General features: G+C 38.1%; 1 protein-coding gene across 6 annotated transcripts in view; it reads right to left on the bottom strand.

The window, feature by feature from the left end:
- Positions 1–19,270, bottom strand: part of RYR2 (ryanodine receptor 2) — a 799,701-nt gene that overhangs the window by 453,004 nt on the left and 327,427 nt on the right. For all 6 annotated transcript variants that reach the window (XM_032137647.2, XM_032137648.2, XM_058430777.1 and 3 more), the window contains 2 exons: positions 13,166–13,265; positions 12,363–12,459 (listed from right to left, as the gene is read on the bottom strand). In XM_032137647.2, coding sequence (XP_031993538.1) covers positions 12,363–12,459; positions 13,166–13,265 — 197 coding nt within the window. The remainder of the gene's footprint in view (positions 1–12,362; positions 12,460–13,165; positions 13,266–19,270) is intronic.

The following is a 19,270-nucleotide window of genomic DNA, read 5'->3' as shown; positions in this document are numbered from 1 at the left end:
TTGCAACCGCCTAGAGAGAAGAGGGTGCTCCAAACACTAAATTCATTTCCCTGATCTCCTTCCTTTTTGAGACTATGACCCAATACCACATCTTCACTGCTTTGTTCGGTCTCCATTTTCGGGAGAAAGGAGAGTGTCTACCTTTATTAGTTTTTCTCAGTGGGAGTGGGGAGGTTGGTGTGAAATAATGTCAACAATTATTATAAATAATGTCTACTATTCTTATGAATATAACATTCAAAAATTATCTTTAAAATATGACCATTTCCAACTTTGAGTCCCCCTCCCATCAGTCTAGTGAGGAAATCAAGCCCTAATCATTGTTGGTAAAGCAGTGCCTTAATATCAGATATTGGGCAGGACCAATTTGCTTGCTAGATCTCCTATACTCAGGGTCTCTCTTTACATGCCCCCTTCCAGTCTGAGGGCCACTGCTTTTTATCCACCCGGGAGACACAGGACATTGCGCAAAAGTAAAAATCTCCACAGTCATTCCCTTCTGAGCTCTTGCCACCTCCTTAGAGGCCAGGATGGAATGTGGAGGAGAATGCTGTTGGGAGCTGAGTGCTGGGTATCCCGAAAGGGGACCCCAGAAATCTTTGCTCTTTGTCCAGTCTCTATGAATGCCTTAAAAAATTGAGATCACTCTGGTCACATGCAGTTGTAACAAATAATAAAAATCCCTTGAACATTTTGTCTAGTTTCCTCTATAGTAATAGTTTAACAACTACAGTTTTTCAACAAAGATTTTGATTTTGATACAATCTCCCAAACTTATTAGGTTTTTCCAATTTTACTTGTATGCATTTGTGTGTGTGTGTGTGTATGCGTTTGTGTAAGTTGTAAACCATTTTATCATTTGTGTAAGATCCTGGTGTAAGATACAATAAATCTTTCTGAGTTTCTCTTCAAAGGGTTTAGCTTGTTAACTTCTTTATCCTTTGTTCTCAAACTCAACTTTTTTGTTCTTCCTTGCCCCTAGTTACCGTAAACACCCTACCCCCTTCCCATCAGCTCTAATCAATAACTCACATCTGTTCGCTTGGTTACCTATACCCATTGTTCCCCCGAAACTGCACGTCTCACACACTCCACCTCTGTACCTCCCCTCCCCTCCCCCACCATATTTAGGAAAATATGTACAAGTAGCCAATGGGGTCAGCTCAGATTGTGCGGTCCGACCCTAGCCCATGGGGGAGTGACACAGAGATAGTGGCTGTGTTAAGGATAAAACCCCTGGTCTCTTTGTTCTGTGTGCACTTGCGAACTTGATTGATGTGAGTGACACCCTTCTGCAGAAGTAAATTGCCTTGCTGAGAGCATTAAACCTTTTCCTGAGTGCTGGTTTTACTTCACAGCACTGAGAATTTATTCCTGGAGTATTTTATATCCAACACTGGGTTCACCATCACAGGCAAGATCCTACACCACAAAGTTCCCTCAAGTTGCCCTTTTATAACTACATCCACCTCCCTCTCATTTCCCTCCCCTGTTTAGCTAACCTCTGGTGGCCTATAATCTGTCCTCCATTCCTAAAATTTTATCATTTAAAAATGTTATAAAAATGGAATCACACAGTATGCAACCTTTGGGGATTGACATTTTCCATTCAGCATAATTGCCTGGAGATTCATCCAGGTTGCTGTGTGTTTATTTTTTATTATATTTTATTTTTTTTGAGACAGAGTCTCTGTTGCCCAGGCAAGTGGCATTATCTCAGATCACTGCAACCTCCACCTCTTGGGTTCAAGCGATTCTACTGCCTCAGGCTCCTGAGTAACTGGGATTACAGGCATGTGCCACCACACCCAGCTAATTTTTTGTATTTTAATAGAGACAGGGTTTTCCCATGTTGGCTGGGCTGGTCTTGAACTCCTGACCTCAAGTGATTCACCCACTTTGGCCTCCCAAAATGCTGGGATTACAGATGTGAACCACCATGTACAGCCAGGTGGTTGTGCGTTTCAATAGACCATTCCATTTCACTGCTGAGTAGTATCCCACGCTATGGACATACCACAGCTGATTCCATGTTTTGATTATTACAAATAAAGTTGCTCTACACCAAATATTTGTATACAATTTTTTGTGTGAACACTGTTTTCATTTCTTTAGAATAAATGCCCAGGAGTACTATTGCTAAGACACACGGTCATGCATGTTCGGTTTTTTAAGAAACTGCCAAAATGTTTTCCAGAATGGCTGTACCATTTTACAAGCAATATATGAGTTACCCAGTTTCTCTGCATTCTCACCAGCATGTGGCTGTCAATATTTTTGTTTGAGTCATTCTGATAAGCATATAGTGGTATCTCATTGTGGCCTTAATTTGCATTTCCATAATGAGTCATAATGCTGAACATATTTCTATGTGCTTATTTGCCATCTGTGTGTCGTCTTTAACCAATAGGTGTCATGGTTTTTGCCTATTTTCTAATTGGATTGTTTGTATTTTACTGTTGAGTTTTGAGGATTCTTTATATATTTTAGATACCAGTCCTTTATCAGATACATGGTTTGCAAATCTTCTCTCTCAGTCTGTAGCTTGTCTTTTTACTCTCTCCACATGGATTTTTACAGAGCAAAACACACTTTCTCATGTTGATGAGATTCAATTGTAAAATAAAAATAAAATACTAAGACCCTAACTGACTGAGCAGGTCCTCTCTTGGCTGAGAGGACCCCAGAGAAACCTGAAAAAGTAAATTCTGCCCATGATGAGACAAGAGGTTAGACACATTTCATTATCTCCCTTCCTTTCGGAGTCTAGACACAATGACTGGCCGGCATTCACATTAAAATAGAGCTCAGAAGACTGAGAGAACAGACTCTTCGTGATAATAAGATACCAAATTATGAACAGGACATAAGACCAGGCCAGACAAGTGTTAAGTCCCCTACCCCCTACAGGTCACTCAGACCCAAGGTACTGGTTAATAGACTTCCTTATCTTACCTTAAACATTACTTTCTGCTGACTCCAAATTTTTAGGCAAAGCATTGCACCTTTAACAAATTGCAGATTAAAGAATCTTTGAACCCACTTATGACCTGTAAGCTGCCACTTTAAGATATCCCACCTTTTTAGGCAAGGCTGATGTATATCACCTCCATGTATTCACTTATGACTTGGCCTGTAACTTCTACTTCCCTAGAATGTATAAAACAGTCGTGACATAACAGCCTTGGGACCATTTACTCAAGGCTTCTTGAGTTTGTGTTTTTCCCTGGGCTTCAGTCACTCATATCGGCTTAGAATCAACCTCTGTAAAATATTTTATAGAGTTTTGTTTTCTCTGTTAACACAATTTACCATTTTTTCTTTTCTTTTTTTTTTTTTTTGAAACGGAGTCTCGCTCTGTCACGCAGGCCAGAGTGCGGTGGCACGATCTCGGCTCACTGCAATCTCCACCTCCTGGGTTCAAGCGATTCTCCTGTCTCAGCCACCCAAGCAGCTGGCTAATTTGCGTATTTTTTAGTAGAGGCAGGGTTTTGCCATGTTGGCCAGGCTGGTCTTGAACTCCTGACCTCAAGTGATCCACCTGTCTCAGCCTCTCAAAGTGATGGGATTACAGGTGTGAGCCACTGCATCCAGCCGCATTTTTTCTTTTATAGACATGCTTTTGGTGTCAAGTTTAAGAACTCTATGATCACAAACATTTTTTTCTATCTGCTTTTTTTTCCCCCTAAAACTTTTATGTTTGTTTTCCTAAAAGTATGTGCTTCATATTTAAGTCTGTGATCTATTTGGAATTAGATTTGATATAAAATGTGAAGTTTAGGCCCAGGTTCTGTTTTGTGTATGTTTGGAAGGCCAGTTGATCCATGTGAATGTCTTTTAAGTCTGGGGAAAACGTCTCCTTTTTCTGTCTGAAGCAATCTCTCTTTCCTGTCTGTTCAAGACATTAAGCATAACAATTGCCTTAGATTTAGTCTTTGGGGACTGAAAGTCAGGAAGAGAGATGCCTTGCAGAAAACTTGAGCTTTCTGCCAAGTCTCAAACCTCCCCTTAGGCAAAGAAACACAGGGACTGCTGGCTGCTTAAATGAGAAGAAAGAATAGAGAAAATAGTGGGAGAAAACAGAATTTAACATCACAAAAATTGTGCATGTTGGCAAGTATGCAAATTCTCTATGGAAGAATCTGTAGCATATATTAGATTCTCAAAGATATCCACAACCCCAAAAATGCTTTGGTTTTAAATCACTGTCATCAAGGTTCAGATTCCTATTCTATTTGTCCAGAGACTCTTCCTGTATGTAGTTACTCACATGAAATCAAGGTATTTTCAATATAGATGACTTAGCCAAGCATATTGGAGTCATTCATCATCCTCAACATAGTTTTCTAGTCACTCAGGTTATTATGCTGATTTATTAAGATGGCTTGCTTTCCCTGCCCCTAATTGCTGGCAGATAACAATCCTTCAGGAATTGTCAAAATTATATAAATGGGGGACCTCACAACCAAAGGTGATTCTCTATACATGCATCCTTAACCAAACTTACATTAAAGTGCAGAGTTATTTCTTTTCTGTTTCTTTCTTTCACAAATACAAAACAATAGCATTTGTATGCAGATTCCCATATATACCTGCTATGCAAAAGGTATGCAAGAAATGAATGGCACAGCCCTGGCTGAAAACTGAATGGAAGAGATGAATATGCAGACCAACACGGGTGATCAGTGGCCCTATGGGTGGGGGGAAGTGAAAGTGTGGGGAAGTTAAAGATAGTCTTGGCAGGGCGCGGTGGCTCACGCCTGTAATCCCAGCACTTTGGGATGCCGAGGCGGGAGGATCACGAGGTCAGGAGATCGAGACCATCCTGGCTAACACGGTGAAACCCCGTCTCTACTAAAAATAAAAAAATTAGCCGGGCGTCGTGGGCTGAGGCAAGAGAATGGCGTGAATATGGGAGGCGGAGCTTGCAGTGAGCAGAGATTGTGCCACTGCACTCCAGCCTGGGGAACAAAGCGAGACTCCGTCTCAAACAAACAAACAAAAAAAGACAGTCCTACAAGCGGACGTGTCCTCAATCAAGTTAAGTTTGGTTGTGTTCATGTATGACTAGACCTTTGTATTTAAAATGCACGTAGGAATCGTCTGAAAAATAGTTACAGTCACCCACAATTACTCACCTGCAATTCTCATTTAGGGTTGATATTGAATAGCAGGTTCAAAGTAATTAGTGAAAAGCAAAGCTTTTTCATTAAGTTGTTATAGGCCGACAAAAATATCCTTCAAAATAAAAGGTCAACAAAGACTTGGCTGATCTTTCTCACGTGGTTGAATGGTAAAATATGTTTTCTAGTATCTAAGTTTTACAAAAATTATAAATGGCTTCTCCTAGATTAACATTCACTTCATCCTCAATATAGTATTGTTGAGATCTTAAAAGACGGTGATACAGTTTGGATTTGTGTCCCCACCCAAATCTCACATTGAATTATAATTCCCAATGTTGGAGGAGGGGACTGATAGGAGGTGACTGGATCATGGGGGCAGATTTTCCCCCTTGCTATCCTTGTGATAGTGAGTTCTCACAAGATCCGGTTGTTAAAACTGTGTAGCACTTCCCCTTCGCTCTCTTCCTCCTACTTCAGCCATGTAAAACATGCCTCCTTCCCATTCGCCTTCTGCCATGATTGTAAGTTTCCTGAGGCCTCCCCAGCCTATAGAGCCTGCAGAAGTGTGAGCCAGTTAAAACTCTTGTCTTTATAAATTACCCAGTTTCAGGTATTTCTTTATAGCAGTGTGAGAACAGACTAATACAGATGGTGAGTTCCAGAAAGATAGTGGCAGGGCCTCAGACATGTTTTCATACCCAGCACATACCAAAAATGTCTGGGCTATACAAGTCCCTCAATAAATATTAAAGGAATTGAGTTGAGGTGATTGAAAAGCAGATCCAGTCTTAAAAGGTTATTTCAGAGTGAAATTATAAGTGTTTCAGTTGACACATTTTCATGAGAGAATTTCTGCTGCTGGTACCTTTGGGAGCATGTGGCTGAGCAGCTGAGCCACAGGCAGGTGCTAAAGCAGCTGTCAGGAGTCTCTTCCTAGTAACAAATCAAGAAGCACTTGCCTAACCAGCATCTCAAGAAGCATTACTTATTTATTCAGGGGCTGAGTTTGCCACAATAGCTCTATTCAAGTTGCTGCACAAGGGAAAATAGGTATGTTTTGAGATGACACCTCTGCATAAAATGTAAATGAATCAGCACGGATTTGAAACAACAATAACTTACACTTTGAATCACCATTGAAAGAATCATGTAGGTAGGACTAGAGTAGAAAAACAACAAAATACATGTTGTTACCTTTACTTTGCATCCTTTGCAGAGCACAATACAACCATAAAGGCATCTGGAGATTTAAAAAAGAAGATGCTTCTCTTTCTTTTTTTATTCTGAAAGATATTGCTTACATATAGATTAAGTTAATAAACTCAATGTAGACAAGTCATGTTCTTACATTTTAACTGAGAAAATCATTGAGAGATTTCTTTTTGTATAATGTTGATTTAAATCTATTGTCTGTTTTTCTATTCATATACTCTAAATGCATCAAATGTCTCATTGTTTTTCGTTTTTGCCAAGATCCGACAGCTCAAATTCCTATGAATATTTTTGATCTTCTGTGTTGAAAGCCCACATTTTTGAAGCAGTCATTGTACCCAGCCCATGCCTTGAGAGTGCGGCTCTAGACCAAGTCAGGCTTCCAGAACATGACAAACTACAGCAGCTACTGTGCTCTCTGCAATCAGCAAGGAGTTTAAGTTTGGGGTAAAAAGTGAATCTCTCCCAAAGGAGAAGAGGCAAAGAGCAGAAAGTAGCTCTCCTTTATGTACTGACTATTCCATCAAGACTGTTTAGCTAACTCATCTAACTCTCAGTTCCAGGCTGAAAAGATATATGCAGGACCTGAAGATAGAGAAAAAGAAGAAAAGCTCTCATAGGTTAAACTTTATCCTTGACCATTTTGGAGAACAACAGAATAGCTTTAAGAGCTTCCTCCTAGGTGGTGGCCAAAGGCATACAAATATCCTCACAAGGATATTAGTCATCCAGTTGTGTACACAGATATAAACTATGCATCTCTTTCTAAGCCAGATGGAGAGATTTAATTCATTATATCTAATCCATCTCATGCCTTATCAATTATTTACAACTAAAGCTCATTAAATCATCATAATATTAAAAGGGGGCATGGAGGTAAAAATCTTGTCATGCATGCACATGGCATAGCTTTTTCCTGCTGAGTCACATTTTGGAAAGCAAATGTAGCATTTATTTCCAGATACTGTCAGAAACTATGACTTAATTGGCCTGCATTTGAAAGTAACAAGACACAGCAAGCATATGCCAAGAGCAATGCCAGATAAGGTGGAAGAAGAACAACCTTTCTCTCCTTCTTTCCCCACCTCTCCCTCTTACCACCCCACAAAACATACCACACACGTGAACACTCTCCATCCCCTACCATGCATTATTTTTCTTCTTAGCTCTTATCATCACCTAATGCATTTTATCTCTGTATATGTGGGTAAGTGCATGCATTTATAAATAAACATATTTATTGCCATATGTGCCCGCTAGAATGTAAACTTCTTGAGAAAATAAACTTTGTAACTTTTTGTATGCTACTATAGCCCCAGCACCCAGAAAATTATAGTCATTCTACACATTCTTATTGAATCAATAAAACTAGTTTGGACATTGCAAACCTGTTTTTAACATAAATAATGCTTTTCAAACAATGTTTCCTTAATAGATTTCCAAACTAAAGGCCCCAAATAATCTTCCCCAATGCATCCATTTTAAAATGTATTAATATAGAAGTATGCGGAGTTTATTCACATAGTGCATATCAAATCCATAAAGTCTATGTGGACATAAAGGAAATGCCTTTGTTGATATTTTATTATATTCACATAAAATTTTGGATGGAAATAATGAGATGCAATCTAGAAACAAAATCTAGAACAAAAAAATACTCTCCACATAAAATATGTCAGGCTTGAAATAAAATTTGGTAATCAAATTTCAAGCCTCCAGAATGAAAGCCTATTTAGGTTTTTATTTTTAATTTTTGAGGGTATGTAGTAGGTATATATATTTATGGGGTACATGAGATGCCTTGATTCAGGCATACTATGCATAATAATCACTTCAGGGTAAATGGGGGATCCATCACTTCAAGCGTTGATCCTTCGTGTTACAAACAATCCAATTATACTCTTTTAGTTATTTTTTAATGTACAATAAATTTATTGTTGGCTGTAGTTACCCTGTTGTGCAAAAGCCTATTTTTAAAGCACTAATTAAAACATGATTGACAAGGGATGCTGACACATCTCTTCCCAACTACCAGACTTGCTTCTCTTTAATTCATTCTATCTCACTAATTGAAGAGTTTAATAAGAAGTAAAAAGTTACGACACTACAGTTAATACTCATGAGCTCTGTCCCTTGTACCTGACTGCTCACAACTACTATAGTTATATTTTTACTATTTTTATTGTTGTTTAGACAAATTGTCTACTAGTCATTTTAGAGCGATTTGTCTTTCTGAAAAAAATCTCAAGTAACTTAAAGCAATAGTGATGTTGTATCTCATGAACACGTCAGAATTCAATCCATAAAAGCAAAATGGGCAGGAAGCATGAGAAAAAGATATTTAGTTTAACTGTGATAGGCCTCATCTTCAATTCAGTACTTCTTAATTGAATAGCTCTATATGCTCTTCATTCTAAGAGCTTTATTAACATTCTTTAGGAGAATGAATAGGTAACCACATACACATACATATCTAAATGTGAAGAGGAAGGTAAAGGTAACTCTACTGATATCCAGAATCATAAAACCCATTATTGAGCTGGATTTTCAATGGCTACAATTAGAGTTATGTATATTAAATAACCGTCAATAGAACAAAGCAGGAACAGGTGGACAAATCCATGTAGAAACACAGCATTTATGACCAGACTATTCCTAAATCACTCAGAAGTAAACATCTCTTCTGGCCATCCCCTTAATAGTTTCCACCATGTCTCCTAACAAAGTAAATTAGACTTTAGTTATTTAACGTTAACAACAGCATACAATTAATGAGTATAGCCAGATCATAATTACAGAAAAGAATTATAAGGTAAAAATTTTTTTTTACATATTTCCCAGGACCTTCTCTAGCTTTCATGTCACTGTGCAAAAATAAAATTATTTTTATTTCTTTGTTTAATGAATGAAAAAAATATATTTTTAGATCATCCTTATGCATGTCTCCCCCAGTGCAGACTGATATCAAATAAAGAAAGGCTGCTTCCGGGTTGAGCTATCCTTTGCCTCCCCCAAGTTCCTTACAGTGACCTAGGGAAATAATAGAGGGAGGTTGAAAATTTTCTAAACAATGGTATTAACAAGATTTAGAAATAATGAAGTGCTGTGTAACTGTGAAATTCAAGGAATTATTTTTATCATTCTATTCAAATAATTGCTCAATCCTAGTATAACCAACACAAATAGTTTTTTCTTAAGCAACATCCCTTCAGCTCCATGCTGCCTATTGCTGGCTCATTTTCTCCCTCGAGTCATAATCTGACATCCATTTTAATCTAATTTCACCCATGTAAATATGCTATAAAAAGGGACACAAACAAATGTGTTCTTACCACCATCACTACCTACCAAGAGTCCTGATAGGCTGGTCTAATTACATACTGAGATTAAATTGACACTGAAATTATCAACATGAAATCAAGAGTATTTGGAAAGGAGGGGCAGGCTTCAACATATATGCAAAAGGAGAGTGGGTCCAGAACATGATTAAAGTATCTTTGAAATGTCCCCTGGATTTCTCTGCAATCGTAACTAGCCATCGAAAGGATCCTCTTGGATCTAGTCTGGCCTCTCTTTCTACAAAGTCTATGCTCTACCATTCTGTCATCCATATGCCCAGAGTCCCTCAAACTTTTCAATCATATCTGGCTAAATGCTGCCTCTTCAGACTAAATAATAGCGACAGACTAAATAATAATAACAACAATAAATGTGTTGATTTCTCAATATGCATCAAGTATTTTATGTGTATTTTCTTATTTAGTCTTTTCAATAGCCCCATAAAGTAGGAGATGATATTTAAGCTGCATTTTACAAAGAGGGGAAACGAATGTTTAAAGAAACTATGTCACCTACATGAGTCACACAACTGGTAAGTGGCAGAGCAGAACCCCAATCCCAGATCTGTCTGGTTCTAGAGTCCCTTAACCACGAAGCTCTACAGTGTCTGTACATACAGCCGAAAGAGCTCTAAGAAACACTTAGTCTGTCTTCCATTTAACATATCAGGGACTGAGGATCCAAAGACCCTGGCATGGTCTCTTACAAGCCCTAACTCCAAATAAATGCATCATAGCATTTAACATATCCACAGCCCAATCCTTTGGCTTCAATGACTAACTTCCCCGGTTCCCTACTAAACTATCACTCTGACTCTCTTGCTGACTCTTATTTCTCTGCCCACATCCTAAACATCAGCATTCTGTAGGAACCCATCCTCAGCCTCCCACCTGGTTAGGCTATTCCAGGGCTTTACAGCCTTCATAAGGCCATGCCCAATCGATATACACATCTAATCCCTGCTCCTCCCTCTCCATCTGATGAACATATGATAGACCCCATTCCTTTAAATATCCCCCTTATGCTTAGAATTTGCACCCATCCCAAGCTTTGTTAAGTTAAAGACTCAGACATCCCAATTTCCTACTTGATGTCTCATAGACTGTACTCATCTGTAACCAAGGTTTAACTCCATCTTTCATAGCAAACATGCACCATCTCCTGCAATCCTTAGCTCCAGCTGTCTTCCCCTGAGGCAGAAAAAAAGATGGCGCTGGATTTGATACCTTCTCTCCCAGCCTGTATCTAGTTCTCCCTTAAACCCATCACTTTTATCTAAATGTCTATGATGCAAGTAAACCTCTCCATTCTGATGGCATTCTCTGGGCTAAGTTCTTGGATTTTGTCACACGAATTACTGCATTTCATTTCCGTGACTCAGATTCTCCCACCTCCAATCTAAGTTCTCCTTGCCTAACAGAGTTATTATTTTAAAAGACAACTAACTATTCCACTCTGATCCCCACATCCCTTCCTAACAACCTCAGAATAAAAGCCAGCCCACGGGAATGGCACTGAGGATCATTCTCTTGTCTACTTTCCACCTTTTCCTCCATTTTCCCCCTAATCACTCTGGAATAATTGCTATTCCCAGAATATACTTGACATCTCTCTAGTTCTTAAGTTCATACTTCTGTTTGAAACTAATTCCTTAATCCAAGTGTCTTAAAATCTCCATTATCTTTTATACAAACCCTACTGACACCATTGACATCTTCTTCCTAAACCTACTGAAAGAGGCAGTTGTAGCTTACGGAATGTTTCTGGGGAATGTATGTCACTCTCGACCATTATCTAGGTCTGCCTGGGAACAGAGGTTAAGACCCAGTACCCAGGTCTCAGAGGGACTTTTCCTGAGATTATGCAGCTGGTTAAATGACTCTTAATTTTCTAAATGGTCCCTATATATTTTTATTAAATTTTAAAAATAAATAATTATTAATAGTTACCTAAGTGTCCACGTTAATATGAAAAATGTCCACTAAAAGATTTCAAGATACATAACAAACCATCCACACAATGCCTTCTCTCACTGCAATCTCTTATTTACATATTCATCCTACTACATTCATTGATTAATTTGTAAGGTAGAGCAGTAGCAAACTATTCTAAATAGTTTTATGGTTTTGTAATATTTGTGCACTTTTCTCAGTAGATTCACACTATTTTAATCTTGTCCCAGTGCCAAATAAATTAACATGAGAGAAGTATTATATCAGATTAAATATGAGAGAAAGTGATCAATTCTATCATCTGTATCAATAAATGAGAGGTCATAGCAAAGGGTCCTAAAATTGTACGCAATTTGAGAACTCTGACTTCAAAACTGAGTTTGAGATTAAACATTCTAAAAAGAAAATTAATCAAAACTAATGAGCATTTAATGAAGTTCTAAGTAGTTTAATGCAATGTGGTCACTCTTCCCACTTCGTTTATTTTGTTCAGTGTTTCTTAATATGTTTTAATTATACAAAATTTTTCAGTTCTTCTATTGTTAGGTAATAGAAATATAACATGAGAAAAAGCTAAGAGGGGGCAACAAATGGATCACTTCAGTGAACCAATGAATGTCAGGAGCCCATCTTGTATGATGCTACTGGCCTGAACGAACAGATCCCTAGTTTTTAAAACATTACACCAAGGCAAAAGAGTGCAAGTCTCAATGCAATGAGCTCAGGTACCAACCTCCGCTGCTCTTCACCATGTTCTCCTGAAGGGACAGTGAGACACTCGTCCATGTGTCCATGCAGCAACCTGAGGACATCACCACCAATGAGATACCCTGTAAGGATTAAAAATCATTCAGGTCTGGACTCTCCGTGTCAGATGCTGATAGCCAGACAGATCATCTGGTCCAATCTTCTACTTTCATAAAGAAACTGAAGTCTAGTGAGTCTTAAGGACCTGGCCAAGGTCACAGAGATAGACAGTGCCGGCTGTTCCCTCTGAGTCCCGGGTGCCCGAGTCCCACAGTTAGGGATATTCCCACTAAAAGCATGACCTCAAACACATAAAATCGTCTGTTAAACATACAAACACATTTAGAATCAGATGTGAACCTATATAAGTTGGAATAACCAGAACATATACAGATATTTCCCTAGGAAACCCTGCTTCTTTGTAAAATTCGTGTTCCAGCTATAAGGCATGACCTCAGAAAACAAGAAATCTTGACATTAGTCCAACTAGGCAATACCCCGAGGTCAAAAAATTGAAGAAAACAATCCATAGGAAGCTATCACATAAAGCACACACAAATAAACTAACGCTGACAGTAGCATAAAAATAAGGGAAGATTAATCTTCGCCCAAGCTTCACTTTTAAAATAGCAATTTAAACAAGATCCTCAAATGTCAGGTATCTGCATTACAGAATATTTAGACACAGACCGAAAGCTCGAATTAAAAATCAGCTCATTATCACAATTCCAAAGATGACTGTCAACTTTGCATCAAGGACAGGCCCTCTAATTGAAGTGGAGTTTTTACCTTGGGCTGCCTCACTTCCCGAGCTGATTGGGGCCACGCTCCAGAGAGTCTGCTGGAAAGCGGCATCCACGTGTAAGCTTCCATTGCCGTAAGACAAGTGCTGTATCAAGAGGCAAAAGGAGGCATCACTTCAGGCTCTGGTAAGCTGTAACATGTAAGCGCTTCTAGCAATAGCAAACTTAATATTGCTGATTTGGTTATGTTCATAGAGAACATCTGTTTCAACCTGTCATTCAAGAATCAAAAAACTGGTCAGAAGGAAAGAAGTTCCTCTCTGAATTTAGGGATTTTTAAACTTCATGCTAACAGTTACTGACTTAAGTCAATAATCAAAATATGCATAAATGAATACACTAAATAAGTTTATTTGTAACAAGGTACTATTTTTGTTTTAAGGATGATTGATGAACAAAATGAGTGCTTAAAATTATAATTAGGTTTCCTATATATCACACTGACAGCTTTTTGATGATGAAATAAGTGAAATCTATTGGACCAAGTTTATGGAGTCTTCATTTTATGAAGTCCTTAGGCATCTTATGGGGTCTTTTATGGAGTCCTTCAGGAACTGTTATCTGCAATTTGACATAAAAGCCATTAGATGGCGATATTTCCTAACAGCTATCTAAAACCAAGCTACATTTCTTCCAAAATTCAGATATTAGCAAATTTCAGATTTTCCTTCTTAAAAATAGAAACATATTAAAATAAAACATACTTAATATCTTTCAGAGCCATAAGACTGAATTATCAAATGTTCACTAAGAAAAACAAAATTATGAGTACAGCCATATGCCTTGCTTATTTTACTAATCATTACTTGGCTGCCTCTAGAATTTCAAACATACATACAGCAGCCACCTGTTTTCGTGGAGCCTTCTCAGTAAACATCACCAACATCCCTGCAATGTTTCTGCAATGCTTTGCCAATGCTGATGACAGCCTAAGGTTTCACAGACTTTAATCAGGCCAGAAATTTCCCAGAAATCTTGACCATCTTAGTTAGATGAAGATCAGTCAGAGCCTGTAGTCACCTTAGGTGTACTCCACAGGCCTTTTAAACATCCTAAGGGTCTCTTTAACATAAACATACTATTTTCAAGTCACCATCGAGAAGAGGTCGTTCACTCTCTTTCTCTTAAAAATAAAACCAAAGAAACTTTTAACATTGTGATATGTACATAGGGTTTATCAGTCGTTTTTCCAATTAGTAAGATTGAAAGTTTACCAGTTGATACATAAGATTTAGCAATAATTTGTTCTTATTCCTCTCCTCAACTAGCTGCCTGCTTTTGTCCAATTTCTTCTTCATTTCAATCTGTCATTCTTACATTCTTAGCTGTAATCCCAGCTAAGATTCCTTTATTGACTCAATTTCTTCTCCAGTATGTTAAAACTGTTTGTTTACAAATAAATCATAACCCATCTGCTTTAACAAACAAGCAGAATATATTTCCCTTCAAAGCAATTATCACACAATGAAATTCTTGGGCTTATTTTCTTTTTCCCTTTTAGAAGCTACCTGACACAGGTTCACAGCTGTGTTCCTAGCATCTGGCAATGTTATCCAGTAAACATGTACGTGGAGAAGATAACAAAAATCATAAAATCAAAGTATCATAAACATAAAAATACACATTTTAAGCTATTCCATAAATACTCGGATTTCAATAACTTAGTGGAAAAAAAAGCACGTGCACAGGCATACACACATGCAAATCCATGTGAATGACACCGATTTTAACCAAACTCTGAAAATAATTCAAAATACTCATGCTCATATCTGTGACCAAGTGAAAGCTCATGTAATATTATGATAAACAGATTACCATCATTTGTTAATTCATCATGGGTTCACTGAATGTACTATGTATATTAATAGTACACATTCTCCATCCCAAGGGTGCTTGCAATCTCACAGAGTAAAATACATACACAAAATGCTGTACCTCAGTATATAGACATATCACATGTAATATTTTGATACATGCATACAGTGTGCAGTGATCAAATCAGGGTAAATGAGATATCTATCACCTCAAACATTACACACAACACTTTTTATATACTGAGGTACAGCATTTCGTGTATTTTGTGTATGTATATGTATATGTAAAATATATACATATTTATGGGCTACATGTGATATTTTGTCCCAATAAAATAAATTATGTACCAATTAAATTAAAAAATAAATAGGGCCAGGCGCGGTGGCTCATGCCTGTAATCACAGCACTTTGGGAGACCGAGGCAGGCGGATCACAAGGTCAGGACATCGAGACCACCCTGGCTAACATGGTGAAACCCCGTCTCTACTAAAAATACAAAAAATCAGCTGGGCGTGGTGGCAGGTGCCTGTAATCCCAGTTACTCGGGAGACTGAGGCAGGAGAATGGTATGAACCCAGGAGGCAGAGTTTGCAGTGAGCCGAGATCACGCCACCGCACTGCAGCCTGGGCGACAGAGTGAGACTCCTTCTCAAAAAAAAATAAAATAATAAATAAACAAATAAACAAATAAAAGGACATGGAAGGTGGGGAAAAGCCTTTAAAAATGCTGTGTCAATCATAATCAAGGTGCTACAGGAACTGTAAGAAGAGAACACTCCAGACAACAAAATGAGAGTGGAGTTTCTCATGGGTTGGGGGCTTTGAGGGGGCCGGTAGATCACTTGGCCTGTGTCTCACATTTATATATTTGGAGATGCTGTCCCCAAACAAGTGTCTACACACATTGGATTTGAGTATGTGGAATAATAATGTGAATGTGCTATGTGCAAATATTTAAAACATACCAAAAATTTTTGTAAACCATTTGGGGATTTTTATTTTTAACATACCAGAAACCTTGCTATCAGAAGTGGGCTGGGCCCCCTGGTCCTCTAAGAAGTTCTGAGAAGGGGAATGTGTGATAAGGGGAATGTGTTGAAGACAAGAGTGTGAGCACAAAAGTGGAGATACGGGGACATACATTACAGCCGAGAGCTTCGTCTTTGGGGCTGACAGCACATGCTAAGAGGTGGAATGACTGATAGTCCACAGACAAAGGCTGGCGCCAGACCAACGACCTTGATTTTAGGTAATAAGGAGTTTACAGCAGTGACAAAATAGGGTGAGGGAGTTTAAAAAGCAATTTCCAAATCATATCTATGCCTAAAGATAAATAATAAATATGAGAGAACCATAAGCATATGAAAATTTCAGTCTGTGGGAAAAGGTCCAAAATATGTCCTTAAGATCACATTACAGTCATATAAAGTTCTCTAAATAAGGTCTACTCTTCTAAAGAAAATATTCTAATTTGAATGCTTCCAATTTTGCTGCTTAAACAGCAAAGAGAAGTCTGGGTAAAAACTACATCATGTCAGGCTTGTGGTATGCAATATTCAGAAAGCAACAACAGTTTCAATTACTGAAACTGAGATGAATTATCCTTAAAGCAAAAACAGACATTGGCAGAGGATGGAAGCCAAGTCGGCCTTAGGCTGAAATATGCAACCACTGTAGGACTTACACAAAAATACGGTAGCATCAATCCACCAACAGCAGTACAAGGGCTTTGGGCACCAATCTCTGGGCACCCGGGTATCACTTTGATCCTAGGATTAGTGATTTTCAAGCTCTAATAGGCACAAGAATCTTCAGAGAATATTGTATTTAAGCATGCAGATTGCAGGGCTGGGTGCGGTGGCTCACACCTGTAATCCCAGCACTCCGGGAGGCCGAGGCAGGTGGATCACAAGGTTAGGAGATCGAGACCATCCTGGCTAACACGGTGAAACCCCATCTCTACTAAAAATACAAAAAATTAGCCGGGCGTGGTGGCAGGTGCCTGTAGTCCCAGCTACTTGGGAGGCTGAGGCAGGAGAATGGCATGAACCCGGGAGGTGGAGCTTGCAGTGAGCCAAGATCGCGCCACTGCACTCTAGCCTGGGCGACAGAGGGAGACTCCGTCTCAAAAAAAAAAAAAAAAAAAAAAAAAGAGAGAAGAAAAGAAAATGTAAAAAAAGGTAGATTGGAATGCAGAGTAGTCGGAGGGGTTGTCAATCAAGGCTGCTGATCCAAGAGTAACAAGACATTACATGATAGAAGCGCGACATCTCAGAAATGGAAGGGACATGATAAATCACCTTCCAGGAGTTCTTCTCCTGGAGGACACAGACTATACTTCAATACCTTTAGTTTCCTTTGTGATCCTAGTATTTATTTTATGCATTTTACCATTTTTATGATGAAGTCAATAAGTTTTATCAGTCTGCAATGGAAGTCCATGGTACAAAAACTTCCTACCAAGAATCTCTCAATTGAACCCTTATCTGATGCAGTTATTCACTCATTTATTCATCTTTTATTAAACTTTCAGGTACTTCGGCCCTGGTGATGCAACATTCTCAGTAAATTGTCATTTAGGGACAGGAAATCATACTACTCCTCAGGCATCAGTTTTTTCTTCTGAAAAAAAAATAAATGAGGGGCAGAGAAATAGATGTTCTTTCCAAATGTAATATTTTATGGTTCCATTACCTGAGCCACAGAGGAAAGAAAGGCTCAGGGCAAATTAATAAAAAATGAATTGATTCATATAATAAATCATTCAAAAATATTTATGATCACCCTTTTATCATTATTTTCACACAACTTGAGGCAATTCGGCAATTTATTATGCAATCAATAATTATCTATATTTTTTATTAGACATTTAAAACCATTATTCTCAGCAAACTATCGCAACGACAGAAAACCAAACACCAAATGTTCTCACTCATAGGTGGGAATTGAACAATGAGAACACTTGGACACAGGAAGGGGAGCATCACACACCAGGGCCTGTTGTGGGGTGGAGGGAGGGGGGAGGGATAGCATTAGGAGATATACCTAATGTAAATGACAACTTAATGGGTGCAGCACAGCAATATGGCACATGTATACATATGTAACAATCCTGCACGTTGTGCACATGTACCCTAGAACTTAAAGTATAATAAAAAAATAAAGATAAAAATAAAAAAAAGAAATTTAGAGGTGGGTAAGAAAGAAGTAAATTTTCTGAACTGTAGAATAGCTTTCTCTTAAGCATTTTCCATCACCCTTTAGATTAAGCGTTCTGCTTTTCCTAATATATTTTCAATCAGTTGTTTGTTTGGCAATGTTTTCACAGATCCGAAAAACTTGGCCTATTTCATTAAGTAACCTGATCAGTAGAAAATCAGTTGGAAATCTACATTTCCAATGCAAACAATCCAGTCCACAGATTGAAAACATTTGTGCTTACTGGAGTGATTTTTTACACCTAACACACAGAAAAAAATTGTTTTGTAAGCTTCATTTTGTTTAGTTTGAAATAAATTCAGTCAGTAATGTCTACTTGGCCATGTTTTCTCTATTTTAAATTGTATATTTCTCTTAAGGTGCTTTGCTAAGGCCTTCTTTAAAAGAAAATAAGACTTTCAATGAGCAAAAAAATTCTTTCCTTTTGGATATTTTTGAAATGAAGATTAACATATCCTTTTACCTCAGAATATAAAATAGCAAAAATGAGACACGACATTATCTGTGAGGCGTTTACAACCATTTTTAGAGGTTAAGACCCTTTATACCTCAGAATTGAGCCCCAGTGTTCAATATATAAAGCAGACAACAGTGGAGCAATCCCAGGTACCATCCACAGCATCCTCTTCTGTCCACAAGGCATCTTCTCAGAGGACAGGGTGAAAACCAACCCTCCCAACCAGCTTTCATCAAGTTAGCATCGTAATAGTTGTATTAGTGTACCACATGCACTATTAGTTTAATCTTAGCTTAATCATCGCCATTAGTGAAAGAAAAATTGCTCATCGGTCAATAGACACCGATGACTAAGGAGCTGTAGAATCAATGACTGGAAATGTTTATTTTTAGAAGTTAGTTTTAACTAAGTTGTTATCAGACACATTTTTAAACTTATTTTTAACAACATCAGCATCTCCTCAGATGAACCTTGCTTTCACATGATAGATCTTTATTTAATATCACCTATAATGTTCCTTTCACTGCTTCTTTCCCAACTATCTCTTCTTCTAGTTAAATATCTGCTGTTTCTTTAAGCATTTCTTTTTCTTTTTTTTTT

This window comes from Hylobates moloch, unplaced genomic scaffold, assembly GCF_009828535.3.
Source record: "Hylobates moloch isolate HMO894 unplaced genomic scaffold, HMol_V3 SCAFFOLD_18, whole genome shotgun sequence".
NCBI classification, from domain to species: domain Eukaryota; kingdom Metazoa; phylum Chordata; class Mammalia; order Primates; family Hylobatidae; genus Hylobates; species Hylobates moloch.
Note: the sequence above shows the minus strand (reverse complement) of the source record. Positions and strands in the feature narration are given on the sequence as shown.